Source organism: Primulina tabacum, chromosome 6 (genome assembly GCF_025594145.1).
Source record: "Primulina tabacum isolate GXHZ01 chromosome 6, ASM2559414v2, whole genome shotgun sequence".
NCBI lineage: Eukaryota > Viridiplantae > Streptophyta > Magnoliopsida > Lamiales > Gesneriaceae > Primulina > Primulina tabacum.
Window position 1 is genome coordinate 3,653,646 of NC_134555.1, and position 18,076 is coordinate 3,671,721.

Here is an 18,076-nt window from a genome sequence, read left to right on the forward strand (position 1 = left end):
CATAAAATTGTAAATTCATTCATAAATAACCAAAACGACACAAATAAGAGCAAAAAAAAAAAACATAAATAAGTATATTATTGAACCTTCCAAAATCATGTTTGCGAGCCACCTAAACGAGCTGAGCTCGAGCTCGAGTACAAGCCACCTAAACGAGCCGAGCTCGAGCTCGCGAGCCTATTATCAAACATGTTTGCGAGCTCACGAGCCGAATATCCTTAGGCTTGAGCTTGATTTGATTAAATTTTCGAGCTCAAAATCGAGCTTGGGCTTGGTTTGATATGATTAACAAACAAACTCAAACGAGCTTTTTATCGAGCCGAGCTTCGAATAGCTCGCAAACCGTTTGATTCATTTACATCCCTAAATTCGGGCATGCTCATTTTTATCATAATCTTTACTCTATTTACTAATCCCTTATAGAAACTATATTCGATAATTTTAATAGAATTGCTAAGATATTTAATAATTAAGATAAGATGCAAAAATATAAATTGTACACTAAAAAACTTTTCACATTCTCTTCCCCACTATCCACTTATCATAACCATTATTTTATTATCATAACATAGAAACAAAACTTATAATTAAATTTAATTTACCAAAAAAAAAATTTAATTCCAGATTATATTTATATTATATGTACATGTAAAGCATGTGCTCCGTGCACTAGTAATAATAACGATATATGCACATTCGCATACTTTTAGATAACAAAATTTGGATCTTAAAAGTAATAATCAAGTTTGAAATATTGAAGCAGAATTAAAAAGATGTATCAAAATATAATTTTATTTAGTCATTATTTTTATTTTAATTGAATTGCAATTTGGCACTGTATAAAAAAAATTAGTATCCCTCCTGAGTCCTACCCAATATACGACTAGTATTTCTGTAATTTTTTTTGAGAATAAATATATATTATGAGATAAAATTTAACATATGCGGAGTAAATTAAATATTTTAAAGATCACTTGATAATAATTAGGAAATTAATTTCCATACATGTGCTTAAAGCTATTGCAAAGGGAAATTATTTTGTAACAAATATAAATAAACTATTTAAAACATCAAAAAGTCAATCTAGAAATTAAATCTGTGTTGAAAAATTACACCAGAATAATAAAAAAAGTTTAGATTTGAGGAATAGCTTTAAGCAGAAAATTCTTATTTAATTTTGAGGAATAGCTTTGAGAAATAGCTTTTGGAATTTTGAGGAATAGCTTTGAGGCAAAATATATGTCTCAAACTTCACATTTGACCATATATATACATTAGCAAAAATGCCCTCTTTGCGCACCTCGATAATTTATGCACGGCTCCACAATAATATAGTGTGACACTTATTAAAATATTTATATCATTATTTCTCGATATTCTAATTGGATATGTCATTCACAGTTTTCCAATGCAATTATACGTATATTCGACCAATTTAATTCATTGATTTATTGATAACTTTTATGAATGAATATTTTAGAATATAATATTTCTTTTAACATTAACCAGTTAAAATTAAATATTCAAAAATATAAATTCCACCGAGACAGGCAAACTGTGTTATTATATTACTTTAATGGATTGAAACGTCATATTACGGGTATCGTAGAGGAGTTTATAGGTTGAAACATCGTATCGTGGGTATTGTAGAACAAGTTGAATCATGTCCTAAAACATCCATTTAAATATTTATTTTCTCGTTATCTAGATTATATTGTATGAAGTTTTTTTATGTTTAAATATTATTTAATTACACATCTTACATAAAAAATATGACTGTGTCATTTGTGATTATATTGCATAGTTATATATGATTATCTATAAAAAAAAAATTTGCTTAAAAAATTCAACCATGGCTGAGGCGGTGACCGTGCCTAACGGTCACCGACTGCCCCGCCACCGCCTCCCATCATTTACAACATTGATTTTCTGTTTCCACCCAATTATCCAAACACCTTTGAAATAACTCTGTTGAAATTGTCTTATTAAGATGTGTTCCCTTGTAAGCATAATTATAAGGAGTGCTTCCGCAGATATCTGGTGAAATATCACAATTTTCGTAGTTCTGCCGGATTACCCAAACACCTTTGAAATATCCATCTGGTGGAATTGCTTGTTAATGTATAAAGCTATCATTGGATAATATTATGTGCTAAATATTTTCGAGATGGTTTCCGACATGGTATTAAATTCCCTATTTCTGGCTTATATGTTACAAGGCAAACTTGAGTATAAATTTTTTGTTAGATCTAGGAAGCAGACATGGAAAATTGCATGATCAATTGAAGTAGTATATGATATAAAATCTTTTGCCACTTATAAAACTTTATTTTTCAACATTACGTAACTATGAAATGATTCTTTATTTGAGCTCTCCCTTTTCCTTTTGTGTTGGGTATTTGTTCTATGGACGAACTTTTATATTTTATAATTGAGTTCTTTGTTCGCAGGTTATTAAGGCACTCGTGCAGATCAGTCGAAGAAACTCTTGGGCACAAATAGTTCATTGCAAACTTATTTGCATGATGACTAACATCCTTTGTTGTCTAAATATATGACACTGGGTTTGTCCTGATCTTAAATTTTAGTTAGTCCTTGTTCTTGCACAAGTATCATGTGTGATGTAAGTACATTGCATGACATTTGTGCCCATTTTATTCACGAGCATGAATATGTGGAACTACCAAGGGATGCCTGTAACATGCAAATGATGTTTGTCGTTTGATGTTCTGATAGAGATTTTCCTGTTTCTTTCTCTGGTTTACAATCTTCTTGGCAATCTCTTGTCTTGGCTTGCTAATAATTTTTGTATTCTGTGAATATAGTGCACAAAACACAATCTTCGAAAATACACTTTCTTATGATCATGAAGCACTCCGGGGTTTCATATGGGTTACGCTTCTCTTTACAGAGCAACAATGAAAAGCTTTTGGAAAATCCATACCTCCAGATGCGTGGTTTGCTCCAACTATCCAATGAATAGTGCTTTTTAATTTGATTGGTCTTATTTGAGGGCTTTATCTTTCACCAAAATTTATGATTGGTTTCTTGCTATGGAGTAACATGTGTTTTGAAGTGAGATGCGAGATGCAAGATGCATATCTTTTATCATGCATCTTATGGAGTTGGCCATATATTCTTCAAGAGCTTTTGTTCATCAGAGTGGTGGTCAGATCCAAGTGGAACAGTTGATCCTTCTCTAAAATGCTGAAATATCCAGCCTGCAAAAGAAGATGTGTTTTGCATTAGCCTGATAATCATGAAATGGCTGCATGTTTGCAGCAAGATTTGCCTCTACAGACTGAAATACGAAGATCTGATCTTTGAGCCATCTTCATGTACTTACCTCCACCTTCTGTTTCAAATATTTCCATTTGTAATCCAAATGTTGATTGGCTAATGTTTACCATCTAAAGCCTTTGGATTAAAAGTTTTTCTGTGGTTTCCTGTGTAATTGGTTACCGTGGCTTCCTGTGTAATTAGTTAACTTCCCGAAGCTATAATTGTTTTTTTTTTAATTATTTAAGTGGGAAAAATAGTTGATGATGAATATTTATGATGTGTTGGGCCGCCGTTGGCAGATGAAAACACTTGCTGGTGGGCAAGTGAACGACAGCCTATCAAATAAGAGAAACTTTACATTTCCACTGTAATTTCCTAGTTTTGCCACCCCCTCCCCTCCATAAATACATTAGGTGTACGGTCTATATATCCTCTTTGCTAAATTTCCATTATGCTATTCATGACTCATGATTCCTGGTGAGAGTTTCATTCTGGATCTGTTCCAGTCGGAGTGAGTGGTTCCCCCTTTCTCCAATTGGAAAACTTGACCATTTATATGCAGTTTTATTTTTTAAATCTAATTATCACCTCATATCTCCCAATTTCTTGAGTCAGCCGAGTCCAAGTTAATGCGACTGTTACTTTCCTGATGATAACTATTATCCTTTCTCTGGTGTTCATGTGGAAGCAGTATTTGGCATGTACATATGATGAATATCAAGCCAGCAGATCTGGAATTCTTTCTGATTTCACGTCCTTAGAGCATCCGCAATTGGTGGGTATCATAACATTCACCAACTCATCAAAAATCGTGGGGTTGATAATTATAGATTTTGAAGTTGATAAAGAAAAGTAGTACATTCGAACGATGAAAATGTTACTATATTTTTACATTAGTTTTTACACATCGTCGAACTAAAAACACCCTTACAAAACTATTTTCACACAAGAGTTCCGCCCTTCAGGTACTCGGTGTAAGCCAGAGCTATCAATCCTACCATTGCAAGCCTTCCATTCCAAAGCTCCGCATCGGATGTCATCAATCCCCTGGATCTCGAATCCGCGCTCACACCTTTAAATAACGGAACAAGTGATGCCACAGATAGCACAACAGTTGTCCCTGACAAACCAAAGGATCCCTCCGTTTTGTATCTGCGAAAAGATACCTTGTCCTCTGGTGAATTCAACCGCAATGGCTGCCACGAATCCGATCATGACTAGACGGCCGTTGATCCTCTCCGGGCCAGGCCCATCGAAGGCCATGATATCTGTAATATTTGTGCTCTCCTGAATGGAAATTGAGACCACATGTGATCATGTAAAATGTACTAAATCAATTATAAGATTAAAACAAAAAAATTGATCTGAACTGTTATCCAAAATATATGGAATGGTACAGAGCAGAAAGCAAAGTGCAAAAGAAGCGATGCAGTCCGATAAACAGAACAGCAGTACAATGCAGAAAATAAAGCAAATCGAGGCCTGTATGAAATACAGTGTCCTTAAAACAGATTCGTCCCCTCCGGTGTGTGTGGACGTCTGTTTCCCAGGATACAACGGAAAACCAGCAGTACCGTAGCACAAGGCACCACCGCGGCGAACCGAAAAAGTACCTGAACTTTATCACGAGGGACAGATGGAGCACCAACAGTCACGCAAGCCATATGAAGAGTTAGGCAGCTGGAAGGTCATTCATAACTGAAATTAGCAAAAGTCAGGTGAACCTTGGTGGGAAATTTTGCCTTGATCGGTCCGACATTCGACGCACCCAGGTCGCGCTCGTACGCTTGCACACAAGTCAAGCCTTTTTCCACTGCAAATCGGGCCCATGATTTGCACCCCCCCTGCGCCGGCGGGCGCGAGAGAGAGCCTCTTGACCAATCTTACTTACACCTCTACAAAGTGTAAATCAATATAAGCTCACCAATGCCTTGTTCTTTTTCCTATGTGGGACAATTTCCCACTTACCATCCACTAACTTGTCCAATTTCTCATTCAAATAGGACCAAGCCCAATACACATAAGTTCAGTGATACTCACGGAAAATTTAGGGTCCGATCCACGCAAGCGTCACTAATCCAGACATGGGCTTCAAAATTACCCTGGGCCTGAAATCACAAATAAGACCGTTAGGAGGGGGCCAGGAGGGTGTCCCGGCATAGCCCCTCCGACGCTCAAGTCAGAGACTGAGGATATATAGGGGGAGCAGCTAAGGGCGCTGCTGAAAACAATATAGTGAATCTCATAATCATACGCTCCAACCTGGTATTTATAGAAGAATACCTGGGCTTGTCATGGGCCATTCACCTGTGGGCCTTAACGATGGGCCGGGAATTTGGGCCGGATCTTGATGGGTTCATCCCTGGGTATCACCAGTCTCCCCCTCCCGAGTCGAACTGAATCGTAGGTTCAAAGTTCGATTGATTGCGTTGTTCTCGGTTTACAACACGTGAGTTGTGCATTTTCTTCCAGCCCTCCGTCAGTCTCCAAAAGTTGGAAACAAATCAAATATCAATCCTAGCACCGCTTCATCATCACCTCGCCGCCTGCACGCCAGCCCCAACAGCGTGCGTCCGCCCTTGCGCGCCTCGCCCCCTCGCGCGCTCGCCCGGCGCCCTCGCCCCGCGCGGCCGCACAGCTCCCGCGCGCCACGCCCTCACCGAGCTCGTCCGGCGCCCTGCCGAAGCACTCGCCCCCTCGCGCACCACGCTCGCCTGCTCGCTGGCTCGCCCGCGTGCCACAGGCTCGCCCTCAAGCCCTCGGCCATGCCTTCGCCCTAGCGCCTGCTCGCCAGCGCCACGCCATGCCACGCCACGCCAGCTCGTCCGCACCTCGCAGCTCGCCCGCCACTCCAGCTCGCCCGAGCACCAGCTCGCCCCTAGCCCCTCGCCTGCCGCTCTCACCCTCGCCCGCCGAGCGTCTGCTCGCCGCGCGCCCAAGCGCCACACGCCAGCTCGCCCGCGCCCGGCAGCTCGCCCGCCACTCCGGATAGCCCGAGCGCCTGCTCGCCCCAGCCACGCCACGCCAGCTCGCCGAGAGCCTGCCTGCCCGCCACTCGCTTGCCCTCGCGCCACAGGCTCGCCCTCACGCCTTCGGCCACGCCTTCGTCTCGTCCAATACGTTTAGAAATTTGATATATTCCCTTGCGAATGATTGTGTGATTTCTGAAAAAATTATGGGGGCGTTGGCCCCACACCCCCACGACCTGACCGGGCAGGTCGATCCCCGCGACCTGATCGGGCAGGTCGATCCCCGTAAACTCTGCTCCCCGTAAACATATTTTGTTATCGACTAACCAAATAAATTTTTCTCTTCCCAAACTTTGCTCCTCTGCTAGGCGATGCCTTAGCAGGAAAATAAAAACTCAACATCTCCACCCTCTAACTTCTCTGCTAGGTGACACCTTAGCAGGAAAAATAAATTTAATCCTCCTCATCCACTCTTCTCCTCTGCTAGGCGATGCCTTAGCAGGAAAATAACATTTTTCTTTTCCCCAACTCTGCTCCTCTGCTAGGTGATGCCTTAGCAGGAAAATAAAATTCAACTCCTCCATCTAACTCCTCTGCTAGGTGATAACTTAGCAGGAAAATTTAAATTCAACACCTCCACCTCTAACTCCTCTGCTAGGCCGGGCCCTAGCAGGAAAATAAAATTCAACTCCTCCATCTAACTCCTCTGCTAGGTGATACCTTAGCAGGAAAATAAAATCAACACCTCCATCCTCTAACTCCTCTGCTAGGCGATGCCTTAGCAGGAAAATAAAATTCAACGCGCCCACTCTCTAACTCCTCTGCTAGGCGATGCCTTAGCAGGAAAATAAAATCAACACCTCCACCCTCTAACTCCTCTGCTAAGCCGGGCCTTAGCAGGAAAAATCAAACTCTCACCTCATCATCTCATAACTCCTTTGCTAAGCCGGACCTTAGCAGGAAAATAAAATCAACACCTCCACCCTCTAACTCCTCTACTAAGCCAGCTAAGCCGGGCCTTAGCAGGAAAATAAAATCAACACCTCCATCTTCTAACTCCTCTGCTAGGCGATGCCTTAGCAGGAAAATAAAATTCAACGCGCCCACTCTCTAACTCCTCTGCTAGGCGACGCCTTAGCATGAAAATAAAATCAACACCTCCACCCTCTAACTCCTCTGCTAAGCCGGGCCTTAGCAGAAAAAATCAAACTCTCACCTCATCATCTTATAACTCCTCTGCTAAGCCGGGCCTTAGCAGGAAAATAAAATCAACACCTCCACCCTCTAACTCCTCTGCTAAGCCAGCTAAGCCGGGCCTTAGCAGGAAAATAAAATTCAACACCTCCACCCTCTAACTCCTCTGCTAAGTGATACCTTAGCAGGAAAATAAAATTCAACACCTCCACCCTAACTCTGCTCCTCTGCTAGGCGATGCCTTAGCAGGAAAATAAAGATTCAACCTCTTCATCCTCTAACTCCTCTGCCAGGCGACGCCTTAGCAGGAAAATAAATATTCTCCACCCTCACCTTCAAACTCCTCTGCTAGGCGACACCTTAGCAGGAAAATAAAATTTTTCTTTTCCCCAACTCTGCTCCTCTGCTAGGCGATAAACTTAGCAGGAAAATAAAACTTCTCCTCATCCCCAACTCCACTCACCCCCTAACTCCTCTGCTAGGCGACACCTTAGCAGGAAGACAAAGATTCTCCACCCTCACCCCTAACTCCTCTGCTAGGTGACGCCATAGCAGGAAAATAAAATTCAACGCGCCCACCCTCTAACTCCTCTGCTAGGCGATGCCTTAGCAGGAAAATAAAATTCAACGCCCCACCCTCTAACTCCTCTGCTAGGTGACGCCTTAGCAGGAAAATAAAATTCAACGCGCCCACCCTCTAACTCCTCTGCTAGGCGATGCCTTAGCAGGAAAATAAAATTCAACGCCCCACCCTCTAACTCCTCTGCTAGGGGACGCCTTAGCAGGAAAATAAAATTCAACGCGCCCACCCTCTAACTCCTCTGCTAGGCGATGCCTTAGCATGAAAATAAAATTCAACCCCTCCACCCTCTAGCTCCTCTGCTAGGAGATATCTTAGCTGGAAAATAAAATTCAACCCCTCCACCCTCTAACTCCTCTGCTAGGTGATACCTTAGCAGGAAAATAAAGATTCTCCACCCTCACCCCCTAACTCCTCTGCTAGGCGATGCCTTAACAGGAAAATAAAATTTTTATCATCCCCGACTCTGCTCCTTGCTAGGCGATGCCTTAGCAAGAAAATAAAATTCTTCTCCTACACTCTGCTCCTCTGCTAGGCGATGCCTTAGCAGGAAAATTTAATTCATTTCATTCTCACAATACAACAACATCCACGAACTTAATATAAGAACTTGACTTTATTAACTTTCAACTGATAACATAAGATAAATTCAGAAACAAAATACAGCAAAATTCACGTCAAGATTAATATTCTCTAAGATGATAAGTGCTCCTGGGCCTCTTTAGAGCATTAACCAGCGCATTCTCCAACTTTCTTCTCTGCTCCTCTTGTATCTCCACAGAACAAAGTTACCCACTTAGAAGCTTCTGCGAATGACTCTACAACTGTAAGACTGAGCTCAAGCTTCCATGCGAATGCTTGCGACCTCTCTTTTCTTCTTCCTTCACGATTCTTTCATAACAACGACGTTCGACTTTTTGGTCCCCGCACAAGACTCCAACTCCCTTTCCCACAGGAAACTTAAGCTTCTGATGATAAGTGGAAGCTACGACTCTAAAATCCTTTAAGGCTGGCTGCCCCAGGATTCCATTATACGATGAGGGAGTATTCACTACGGTAAATGTTACCATCTTTGTCACCCGCCGAGAGTCACGTCCCAAAGATAGGGGAAGAGTAATCTGACCCAGCGGCGGGATGGCATGTCCTGCAAACCCATACAGCGGGGTGGAGACCGGCTCAAACTAAAATTCTTCCACCTTCATTTGATCCAACGTGCTCTTGAACAAGACGTTCACGGAGCTTCCATTATCAATAAATATCCTTGCCACATCATAATTGGCAATGGTGGCCGTCACCACCAAGGCATCGTTATGTGGAGTCACAACGCCTCGGAGGTCTTCCGGCCCAAAGCTGATGACGGGGTTTTGTGGTAAGTCTGCACCACTATATATCTCAAAGTTCTCCAATTTTCTCCCATGTGCTTTCCGAGCTCGCCCATAGCCTCCATCGGTAGCACCGCCCGAGATCATATGAATCATTTCTCTCGTAGGGTGATTATCCTCATTCGTTCCCCTCCTCGGTTCGACGGGCTCCTGAAGAACATCTTGACCTCGACCTTCCCCTCTCTGCTCCCCAACCCCCTGATTTATCCATGGAGGGCCTTGACCACGTCTAGGGGACGTGTGAGACCTCGGTCGACTCCCGGATGCAGATCCTTCTCGTCTGTCCCGCGAAGGAAATCTAGCACTGCACTCAACCCTTCGTGACTTCTCCCACCTCCTCGCGGGCTCCCTCACCTCCATCACCTCGTCACGACTCCTATCCAGGGGAACATGTGATGAGAATTGTCCTCTACTTCTAGTTCTGTCTTCCTCTCTCTCCCCCGCACCCCTCTTCCTTCCTCCTTTCTCCACTCCCTCAACTCTACTTCCTCCGTGCCGGTTCTCCATCCTTCTGTACCGTTGGGCATCTTCCAAGTTTACATATTTCTCAGCTCGAGCCAACAGTTCATCAAAGCTTGACGGGGGCTTCTTGACCAGCGACTTGAAAAACTCCCCTCCCCTCAATCCTTGTGTGAAGGCACTTATCACGATGTCAGGAGTAGCCGCTGGTATTTCCAGCGCTGCACTGTTGAAACGCTGGACAAATTCTCGTAAAGTTTCATTCTCTTGCTGCTTCATCACGAACAGGCTCAAATAATTTTTCTGGTGCCTCTTGCTGCTAGCAAATCGGTGCAAAAAGGCAGCTGAGAAGTCCTCAAAAGAACGTATAGAGTTGGGCTGCAAAGTGTTAAACCACTGCTGGGCTGACCTCACTAACGTGCCCAGAAAAACCCTACACCTGACTCCATCTGAATATTGGTGCAACAGAGCCGCATTCTCAAATCTCCCCAAATGCTCTTCGGGGTCGGTATGTCCATCATATTCTTCAACATTCGGTTGTCGGAAACTCGGGGGAAGTACTTCTTTCAGAATGGCAAGCGAAAAAGGACTTCCTTTCTTGGGGGCCGGAGCTCTACTTCCCACCTGTTGTCTCAACATCCGTATTTTCTTCCATATCTCTCCAATCTCTGCATTCCCTTCGCTTGGGAGGGGCTGGGTCTCTTCAATTCTGCTCTGCTGGCCCTCAACATTTTTCTCTCGCTCCTGGCGAGTGGCCTGCTCTTCAATGAACACAGCTTCTTGGTTCCTCTTCATAGCCTCATCCACTGTCCGAGTGATAAATTGACCCAATTACTCCAGGGTAAAGTTCCTCACATTTTCATTAGGACGGGGTTGCTCGACCCTGGTCTCTTGACGAGGTTGTTCAGTTCTTGTCTCCTGATGGGGTTGTTCCTGCCTCGCCTCAGCATGAGACTGTTCGGGTCCCCTCTGAGGACGCGATGACGCTGAGTTAACTCTTCTACTCCCTCGCCTCCCTACCATCTCTACGTCTCAACTCAGATATTCCCACAGACGGCGCCAAGTGATACTCACGGGAAATTTAGGGTCCGATCCACGCAAGCGTCACTAATCCAGACACGGGCTTCAAAATTACCCTGGGCCTGAAATCAAAAATAAGACCGTTAGGAGGGGGCCAGGAGGGTGTCCCGGCGTAGACCCTCCGACGCTCAAGTCAGAGACTGAGGATATATGGGGGGAGCAGCTAAGGGCGCTGCTGAAAACAATATAGTGAATCCCATAATCATACGCTCCAACCTGGTATTTATAGAAGAATACATGGGCTTGTCATGGGCCATTCACCTGTGGGCCTTAATGATGGGCCGGGAATTTGGGCCGGATCTTGATGTGTTCATCCCTGGGTATCATCCAACATGAACTACCTCAGGTTGCGGCGGGGGAGGAGGGGTCGAGAACAATTGTGGTGGAACTGGAACTGCTGCTTTTTCTTTCTCATCAACAACATCGCCACCATCCTGTAAAAATCAGTATTTCACTGTTAATAAAGTAGCAAACTATATATAAACTTTCACATATTGTGTGTGTATACAGTATATATACATATATACACCTCAGCCGTGCTTCGAACTCTGAACTTCATATCCCTCTTAAAAAGTGGCATGCTTGATCTCAAAGGAGCAAACTGGTTCAGACAAGCAATTCTTGAACTGAAACCAGCTCCACAGAACATTTGTATCCCTGTTGCTGCAGCTGCCATATTGTGCGTGAACAAAAGCTTGAATGAGAATGAAGAACAAGTAATTAGCTGTTGATCAGTATTCGAAATAAAAGAACCAAAAGTCGGAATTAGGTTGAATATGGTGGAGTACTACATGAAGTGTGGGGTTTATTTATAGAGGTTTCGTGGAGAGAAATAGTGGGTCTTTCTTTTTCCACGTAAATTGCTTATAATCTGTACAACATCGTATGAAAGATGGATTCATAGGCACCGGACAGGTTTCTTTCCAAGGTCACGAGAAATTTAATTAAAGCTAGGGACGCGTAAGGAAAATACTTTGCAGTTGATAACTCAACCATTAATTATATAAGATATGCAAGATATTTTCATCGTTCGAAAGTGTCTGGCGTGCAATTGAAACAAAAAACAGAGAGAGAATGCCCACCCACAATGAAGAAGGGTGTTAAATGGACATTGCAGCGGATTCATCCAAATTGCTGCATTCTCTGGGCAGCTTCAGAGCTCTGTATTTGTTTTTATGCAACTGCGAGAGGAGGGTCGGCAATAACAGAATAATTCAATCCTGGTGGTTGGATATCCACCCGTACGTATAATTTGCTTAAAATTTTGGTGGCTTTTCTTGTTCTGGAATATTTATTTTTTGAAACTTTCAAATTTATATAGAATTCTTGTGTTCTTGTTTGTTTAGTTAGTAGAATCATCCTATAGGCAAGATAGAAAAGATTCTGTAATTATAGAACATGTAAATTACTTAATTTTGTGCAACTTTTAATGCGTACAAAAAAGTCCTATATTGATAGCTTCAACAATACGGATAGACTAACCATCGAGACACACGTGTTATATAATAAAATAATATATAGATAAATTGTCAGATTTAATCTCGTATCCGAAAATCCCCATATCAAATTATCTATTTATTTAATTAGATTAAAAAAAATTTCTCTACTCAAGTCGAACATCGAATTCTTTGTCATATTTCTAAAAATAAAATTGTAATCTCTGTTAAAAAATGTTGATGATTTGTTTTTGGCAAAAATTTGTGTGAGATGTTCTCAAGGGTCGTATTTTATGAAACAAATTTTTTAATTAGTCATCCATGAAAAAATATTATTTTGTATGTTAAGAGTATATTTTTTTATTATAAATATCGATAGAATTGACTCATTTCACATATAAAAATTCGTGAGACCGTTTCAAAATATTCTAATTTATAGAAATTTGGTACGAGGTATATCGAAAACATTGTTGGAAGTCCAAAATAAGAAGTAAGGGCCCACAAACTTCAAAAATGAAAAACAAACGCTCCATTATACGCGCCGCGCGGCATCGAATATTTTTTTATTTCCTTAATTATTTCTTAATTAGTGTAATTAACTATACATTGAATGGCCATCAAATCATCACCAGATATGATTACACAAGCACAAGCGCTTCTTTTCACACTGAAAACTTTGTTCCAATAATATCTTTTCATTTCTATTTTCTTGGGATTCCAAGAATTCAGATTTTCATCATACTATTATTATTCTGCACTTCTCTGTTGAGTAAATCTCCGTCTCTTTCTGTGTTTCGTTAATTGTTTGTATGTTTATGTGTGTTCGTCGAAATTTTGCGTATAATGTGATATGGGAAAGTTTGTTTTTATTTGTTAGTTTTGATGGGGTTTTGTAATAGGATTCTTGGAGTAACTGGATACAGTAATCGTCTAAGATTCACTACTATTCATTGATTTTATTTTTGCGTCGGAGAGTTTTTGAATTTTTGAAAATTTTGGACTTATATTAGGCAAGTAGTCTCGAGCAGTAAATCTTCATAATGACGCTTCATTTTCGGTGGAAGTTTGAATCCTTTAAATTTTTTCATCTGAAAACATAAATGTATAATTTCTTTGAGGACTTCAACGGTAACTTTCACTGCTTGAAGTTTACAGCACTAAGGGTGAAAGAACGAAGTGATTTGTGAGTGTTGTTTTAATATCTTGTTTCTTTTTTACTTTTTCCTTTTGTGTGGAAATGTGTTGTAAGAGGAGGAACCCAAGAATGTAATTTGGGACTAACGGGTCGACTTTTTCTTGCAATTTTTTTTAATAATGAGAGCGTACTGAATCTGAAATGAGTTTTTGATTTATGGTTCTTTCCCTTGTGTTATTGGTATGGAAATTTGAGTACAGAAAATGGTCCTTACTTTCGGTTAAGTTTCTTTTTTCCGCTAAAGAGGTTTTTTTTAACGGAAATTGGATAACTGGAATGGACTTGTGTGTTTGGAAGAGTTAAAGGTCGAGGAATGTGGGAATTAAGGGTAGAGTGGTCTTTAAAGCAAAAGAATCAGCTGACACCAATGACGGCTCCTGGCCACCAATGTTTTTATAATCATGAATCAGAAGCACGTTGGTTTTTTTTATGGGGTATTAATGGTAAAGGTTGTGAATAACTACTGTATTTGTATAATTTACGTGAAGCTTTTAGCATAATCATTAATGTTAATTCAGCAAGGATATCACTATTTTTTAAGCAAAGGTTCATTTACTTCTTACGGTATTGGGTTTTGCTTTCTGATTAAATTCACTTGTGTTGCTAGTTTGGAGGTATTGTCGATGGTATATCGGCCAGGATATGTTCTTCGCATAGAACATATATTGTAGGATGCATAAAAAATTTACATTGATCCCACAAAAAATTCATCCTGCTGTATGTGCTACACGGGGATTATTTCTATCGATTTAGCATAGGATATACCATTTTTTGATAGGTTATTTCTGTCATTCCTAATTTGTAAACCTGGTTGTTAAGGTGGTCACCTTCCAAGAAATTCTTGATTGATGATTTGTAACTGGCGACCATGATGTTCTGGAGAACATATATTGGCGTTTCACTTGGTCATAATGCTAAAACATTGTACTTATTTCAAGTGGTTTCTTTTAGAAAACATCATTATTATGCATGCACTAGTATGTTCACATTGAGTTTTCTACTGTTGCAAGTGCACTTAATCGTCTTTTGTTCATCGAACATCTTGTTGTAATTTTTTTAGCAGATCACTTACAAGTTCCATGATAGATGACCAAACGTGGAGTCAAGTTGCCAAAATGAAGAAGCTATTCTTTTTCAGATCCAACGGCGGAAATGGTAATCATATCTCCCCATCATCAACGGATAAGAGAATTCATTGCGAAAAACTAGCAGAAAAGTCCAGAATAAACAAACAAGATTCTGAGGATGATGTATTTGGCGACGCTCCATGTCTAAGAAGAAGCCTATCGTTCTCTTCCGGATCTGTTTATGAAAAGGGAAAAAAGATAAAGAACTACGCGGACCAAAATGGCTCACCATGCAGTACGAATCATCATTCTCGCAAACAATCAATTCAGTCGTCCTCACGGTTGGCAGTTGCTATTTTTCTATAATAATTTTTTAGTCTATTCCTGTTTTGCTCTTATAAACATATGTTTCAACAATTATTGTTCAGTCCTCGTGCTTTGCCTCCTGAGAGGCAAACCAGGATTAACTGCTCTAATGCTGCTGTGGTTAACGATTCACGGAGAGTGGAGAAGTCTGATAGTATTGTTTCCGGAGCGCACACTGATTTATCTGAGATCTCTTCTCATTGCTCCAGTAATGTCTCGAGCAAGGTTTTGGACCGTTACATTGATGGTGAACAACATAATGAAAGTAATGATGTAAATGTGAATTTCTCCTTGAATGATCAATTTGACAAACGAAGTGTTGTGGTTAAGCAATTGCCTTCTGGTTTACCACAAGATTCCAGGAAACAGAAACCAAAATCCCAATCTTTTAGAGAAACCAAATCGTCCTACTTTCATCCTTCTTCTAGAGTCTCAGGCGATGATGGGTTTCACCATAAGTTCCCTCGAAAACTTGCAAGAAAAGTGGTTGAGAGACTTTCCCATTCTCAACTTTTGCCTGAAATGAGGTCCAAAGAAGTTTACCCTGATAACCCTATCACCATTGAAGACATCTATGGAAGAAACTTGACAAGGTGTTCCACTGCATACACTGATGAAATAACTCAAAAAAACTGTGTAACCGATTGGAATAGCGAGACTGGTGGATCTCATCGTGAAGAAATGTCCAAATTCTTGGAGAGGCGGTCTTGTTCTGGTGATAAAATCGAAGTTAGAGAAAATTTTGATGCTTTGACTGAAACAGATTTGGAGCTGTTCAAACAATTTAAGGAAGCCGAGGACCGAGCTGCACTTCTCTCAGAAGAGCTTGAACAAGGAAACTTTCTTGAGGTTAGAGGGCTTAGCTTGCCTATACTGATTCAAATCATTAGGAGTATGACAGAGGAGAAGGCAAAAATGGCCCTTGAGGTTTCATCAGTCCTGCAAGATAGGATTGCTGAAAAGGCGTTATTTAGAGAAGAACTTAAAATAGCAAGGGGAGACTTAGATTCACATACTCGGCGTTTGGAGAAGGAAAAGAATGAGTTGCAGTTTGCACTCGAAAAGGAATTGGATAGGAGATCAGTTGAGTGGTCCCTGAAACTTGAGAGATACCAGGCAGAAGAACATAGGCTTCGCGAGAGGGTAAGGGAGCTAGCGGAACAGAATGTGAGCCTTCAAAGAGAAGTATCTTCGTTCAGCGAGAGGGAAATGGGTGCTAAAACCAAAATCACAAACTCGGAGAAACAACTTGAGGAATTAGCCATTCAGGTCAGAGAAGCTAAGGAAGAGAATCACTTTCTGCAGAAAAATCAATCTGAGCTGAAAGATAAGGCTAGAGTTTTAGAAGAAGATCGAGACTGCACCAAAAGAAACTATAAGGAAAAGGTTACTGAGTGCAAGGGTATGCATCAAGCTCTCAGTAGACTTCAGAGAACCTGCAGTGATCAGGAGAAGACGATTGATGGGTTGCGAGGTCTTTGTGAGGAACTTGGAAAGAAGATTTCTTGTGAGAATTATAATTTTGGGTTGGCGAAGGTGCAAATGGAACAAATGAGACTTACTGGAGTTGAGCATGCACTAAGGAAAGAGGTAGAATCATCAAGGATAGAAATTGATTCACTTCGTTGTGAGAACATTAATCTACTTAATCGTCTGAAAAACAATGGGAATGAGGGAAAATATTTAACTTTCAAGTTGGATCAAGAACTACAGAACCGTATGAGCTGCTTGCAAGACCAAGTGCTTCCATTGCTGATAGAGAGCAATCAACTTTGTCAGAAGTTACTTGAAAACATCAAATCAAATGCCTGCCAAATCTTGAAAATGGGATCAAATTCTGACACGGGTTTCACAGGCCAAGTTCTTGAATGTGAAGTGAAACTCCAAGGTCTAGAGAGGGCTGCTGAAAACTTAACGAGCAGCATGCAAACCATTTCCAGTGTCTTGCACGAAAAGTCCACAATTTTGCATGATAAGGTGCACCCTGTTGCTATGAATTCTCATGAATCACCCAGAAGAAAAGATGCAAAATTGGAGGTGAATTGCTTCTGACTTTTATTTGTCTTTTTTCCACACAATAATTTGGATTTATACACATTCCATTTCTTGAAAACTAATTTTGGTTTACTTTCCAGGACATAATCCTTTCGGAGCTGAAAGCCGAGATCTTATTGACAAGTTTATTGCGTGAGAAACTTTATTCCAAGGAGCTGAACATAGAGCAGCTTCAAGCTGAGGTAGCTGCAGCGGTTAGAGTTAATGAAACTCTAAAATGTGAAGTGCAAAATGCGATGGATAATTTTTCTTGCGTTAACCACAAGAAGAAAGATCTTGAACTTCAGGTGAACTTAATACCACTTTTTTACGTTTAAATGGAGTTTAGATTTGTTTGAATTTCTTTTCTTGTGCTCATAGCAATACGGCAGTATGTATGATGTGTCTATTGCATAACTTATATTTTTAAAATGAAATCTCCTCTTCTCTATTTTTCTATGCAGATGATGAAAAAGGATGAGATTATTGATCAACTTGAAGGTGATTTGCAAGAAAACAAGAAAGAATTGGCTATAGTAAAGGGAATACTACCAAAGGTATCCGAGGAAAGAGATCTCATGTGGGACAAGGTGAAGCAGTGCAGCGAACAGAACATGTTACTAAATTCTGAGATCAATGCTATGAGAAAGAAGATGGAGGCCCTTGATGAAGATATACTTCTAAAAGAAGGCCAAATCACTATTTTGAAAGACACTATAGGTAAACCTTTCGACCTTCTCGCTAGTCCAGATTCTACCGATAATTTGAGCTGGAAGGATTCATCCTAAACTGACTGCAGAAAGAACGATTATCGTGAATATTGATTGTTATTAGAGTTTTAAGTCTTTGTTCTTATCGATTTTCTATCTTTTGTTAGCTTGTTGCATGACAAACTTAGGAAGCTTGTGATTTCTTGTAGAATTCTTGGTTCTCTTCTGTGTTTTAATAAACATAAACATATAATTGTGCAGTTGGTAATTTTTTCCACCAAGTTAGCGGTGTGATTGTACTATCTGTGATTGCTTCTCAGTT

At 40.8% G+C, this 18,076-nt stretch overlaps 1 protein-coding gene and 1 pseudogene across 4 annotated transcripts; one reads left to right on the forward strand and one right to left on the reverse strand.

Annotated features, from left to right (window-relative positions):
- Positions 1-4,102: 4,102 nt before the first annotated feature.
- Positions 4,103-11,722, reverse strand: LOC142548801 (early light-induced protein 1, chloroplastic-like; annotated as a pseudogene).
- A 1,289-nt stretch (positions 11,723-13,011) lies between these two features.
- LOC142548802 (uncharacterized) lies at positions 13,012-17,850 on the forward strand. Of its 4 annotated transcripts, none has more exons than XM_075657333.1 (5): positions 13,012-13,151; positions 14,641-14,985; positions 15,073-17,047; positions 17,146-17,352; positions 17,509-17,850. In XM_075657333.1, the coding sequence occupies exons 2-5, from the start codon at positions 14,657-14,659 to the stop codon at positions 17,830-17,832; spliced, it is 2,835 nt and encodes a 944-aa protein (XP_075513448.1). In that variant the 5' UTR covers positions 13,012-13,151; positions 14,641-14,656; the 3' UTR covers positions 17,833-17,850. The 4 variants fall into 4 exon arrangements, with proteins under 4 accessions (XP_075513448.1, XP_075513450.1, XP_075513449.1 ...); XM_075657335.1 differs by having other exon boundaries at positions 13,018-13,146; XM_075657334.1 differs by having other exon boundaries at positions 13,022-13,151; positions 14,638-14,985.
- The last annotated feature ends 226 nt before the right edge of the window (positions 17,851-18,076 follow it).

Coding starts and splice junctions, on each gene's coding strand:
- LOC142548802 (XM_075657332.1), top strand. CDS start 13,483: ATGTATAATTTCTTTGAGGACTTCAACGGTAACTTTCACTGCTTGAAG. Junction 14,986..15,072: donor TCAATTCAGTCGTCCTCACG/GTTGGCAGTTGC, acceptor ATTATTGTTCAG/TCCTCGTGCTTTGCCTCCTG. Junction 17,353..17,508: donor AGAAAGATCTTGAACTTCAG/GTGAACTTAATA, acceptor TTTTCTATGCAG/ATGATGAAAAAGGATGAGAT.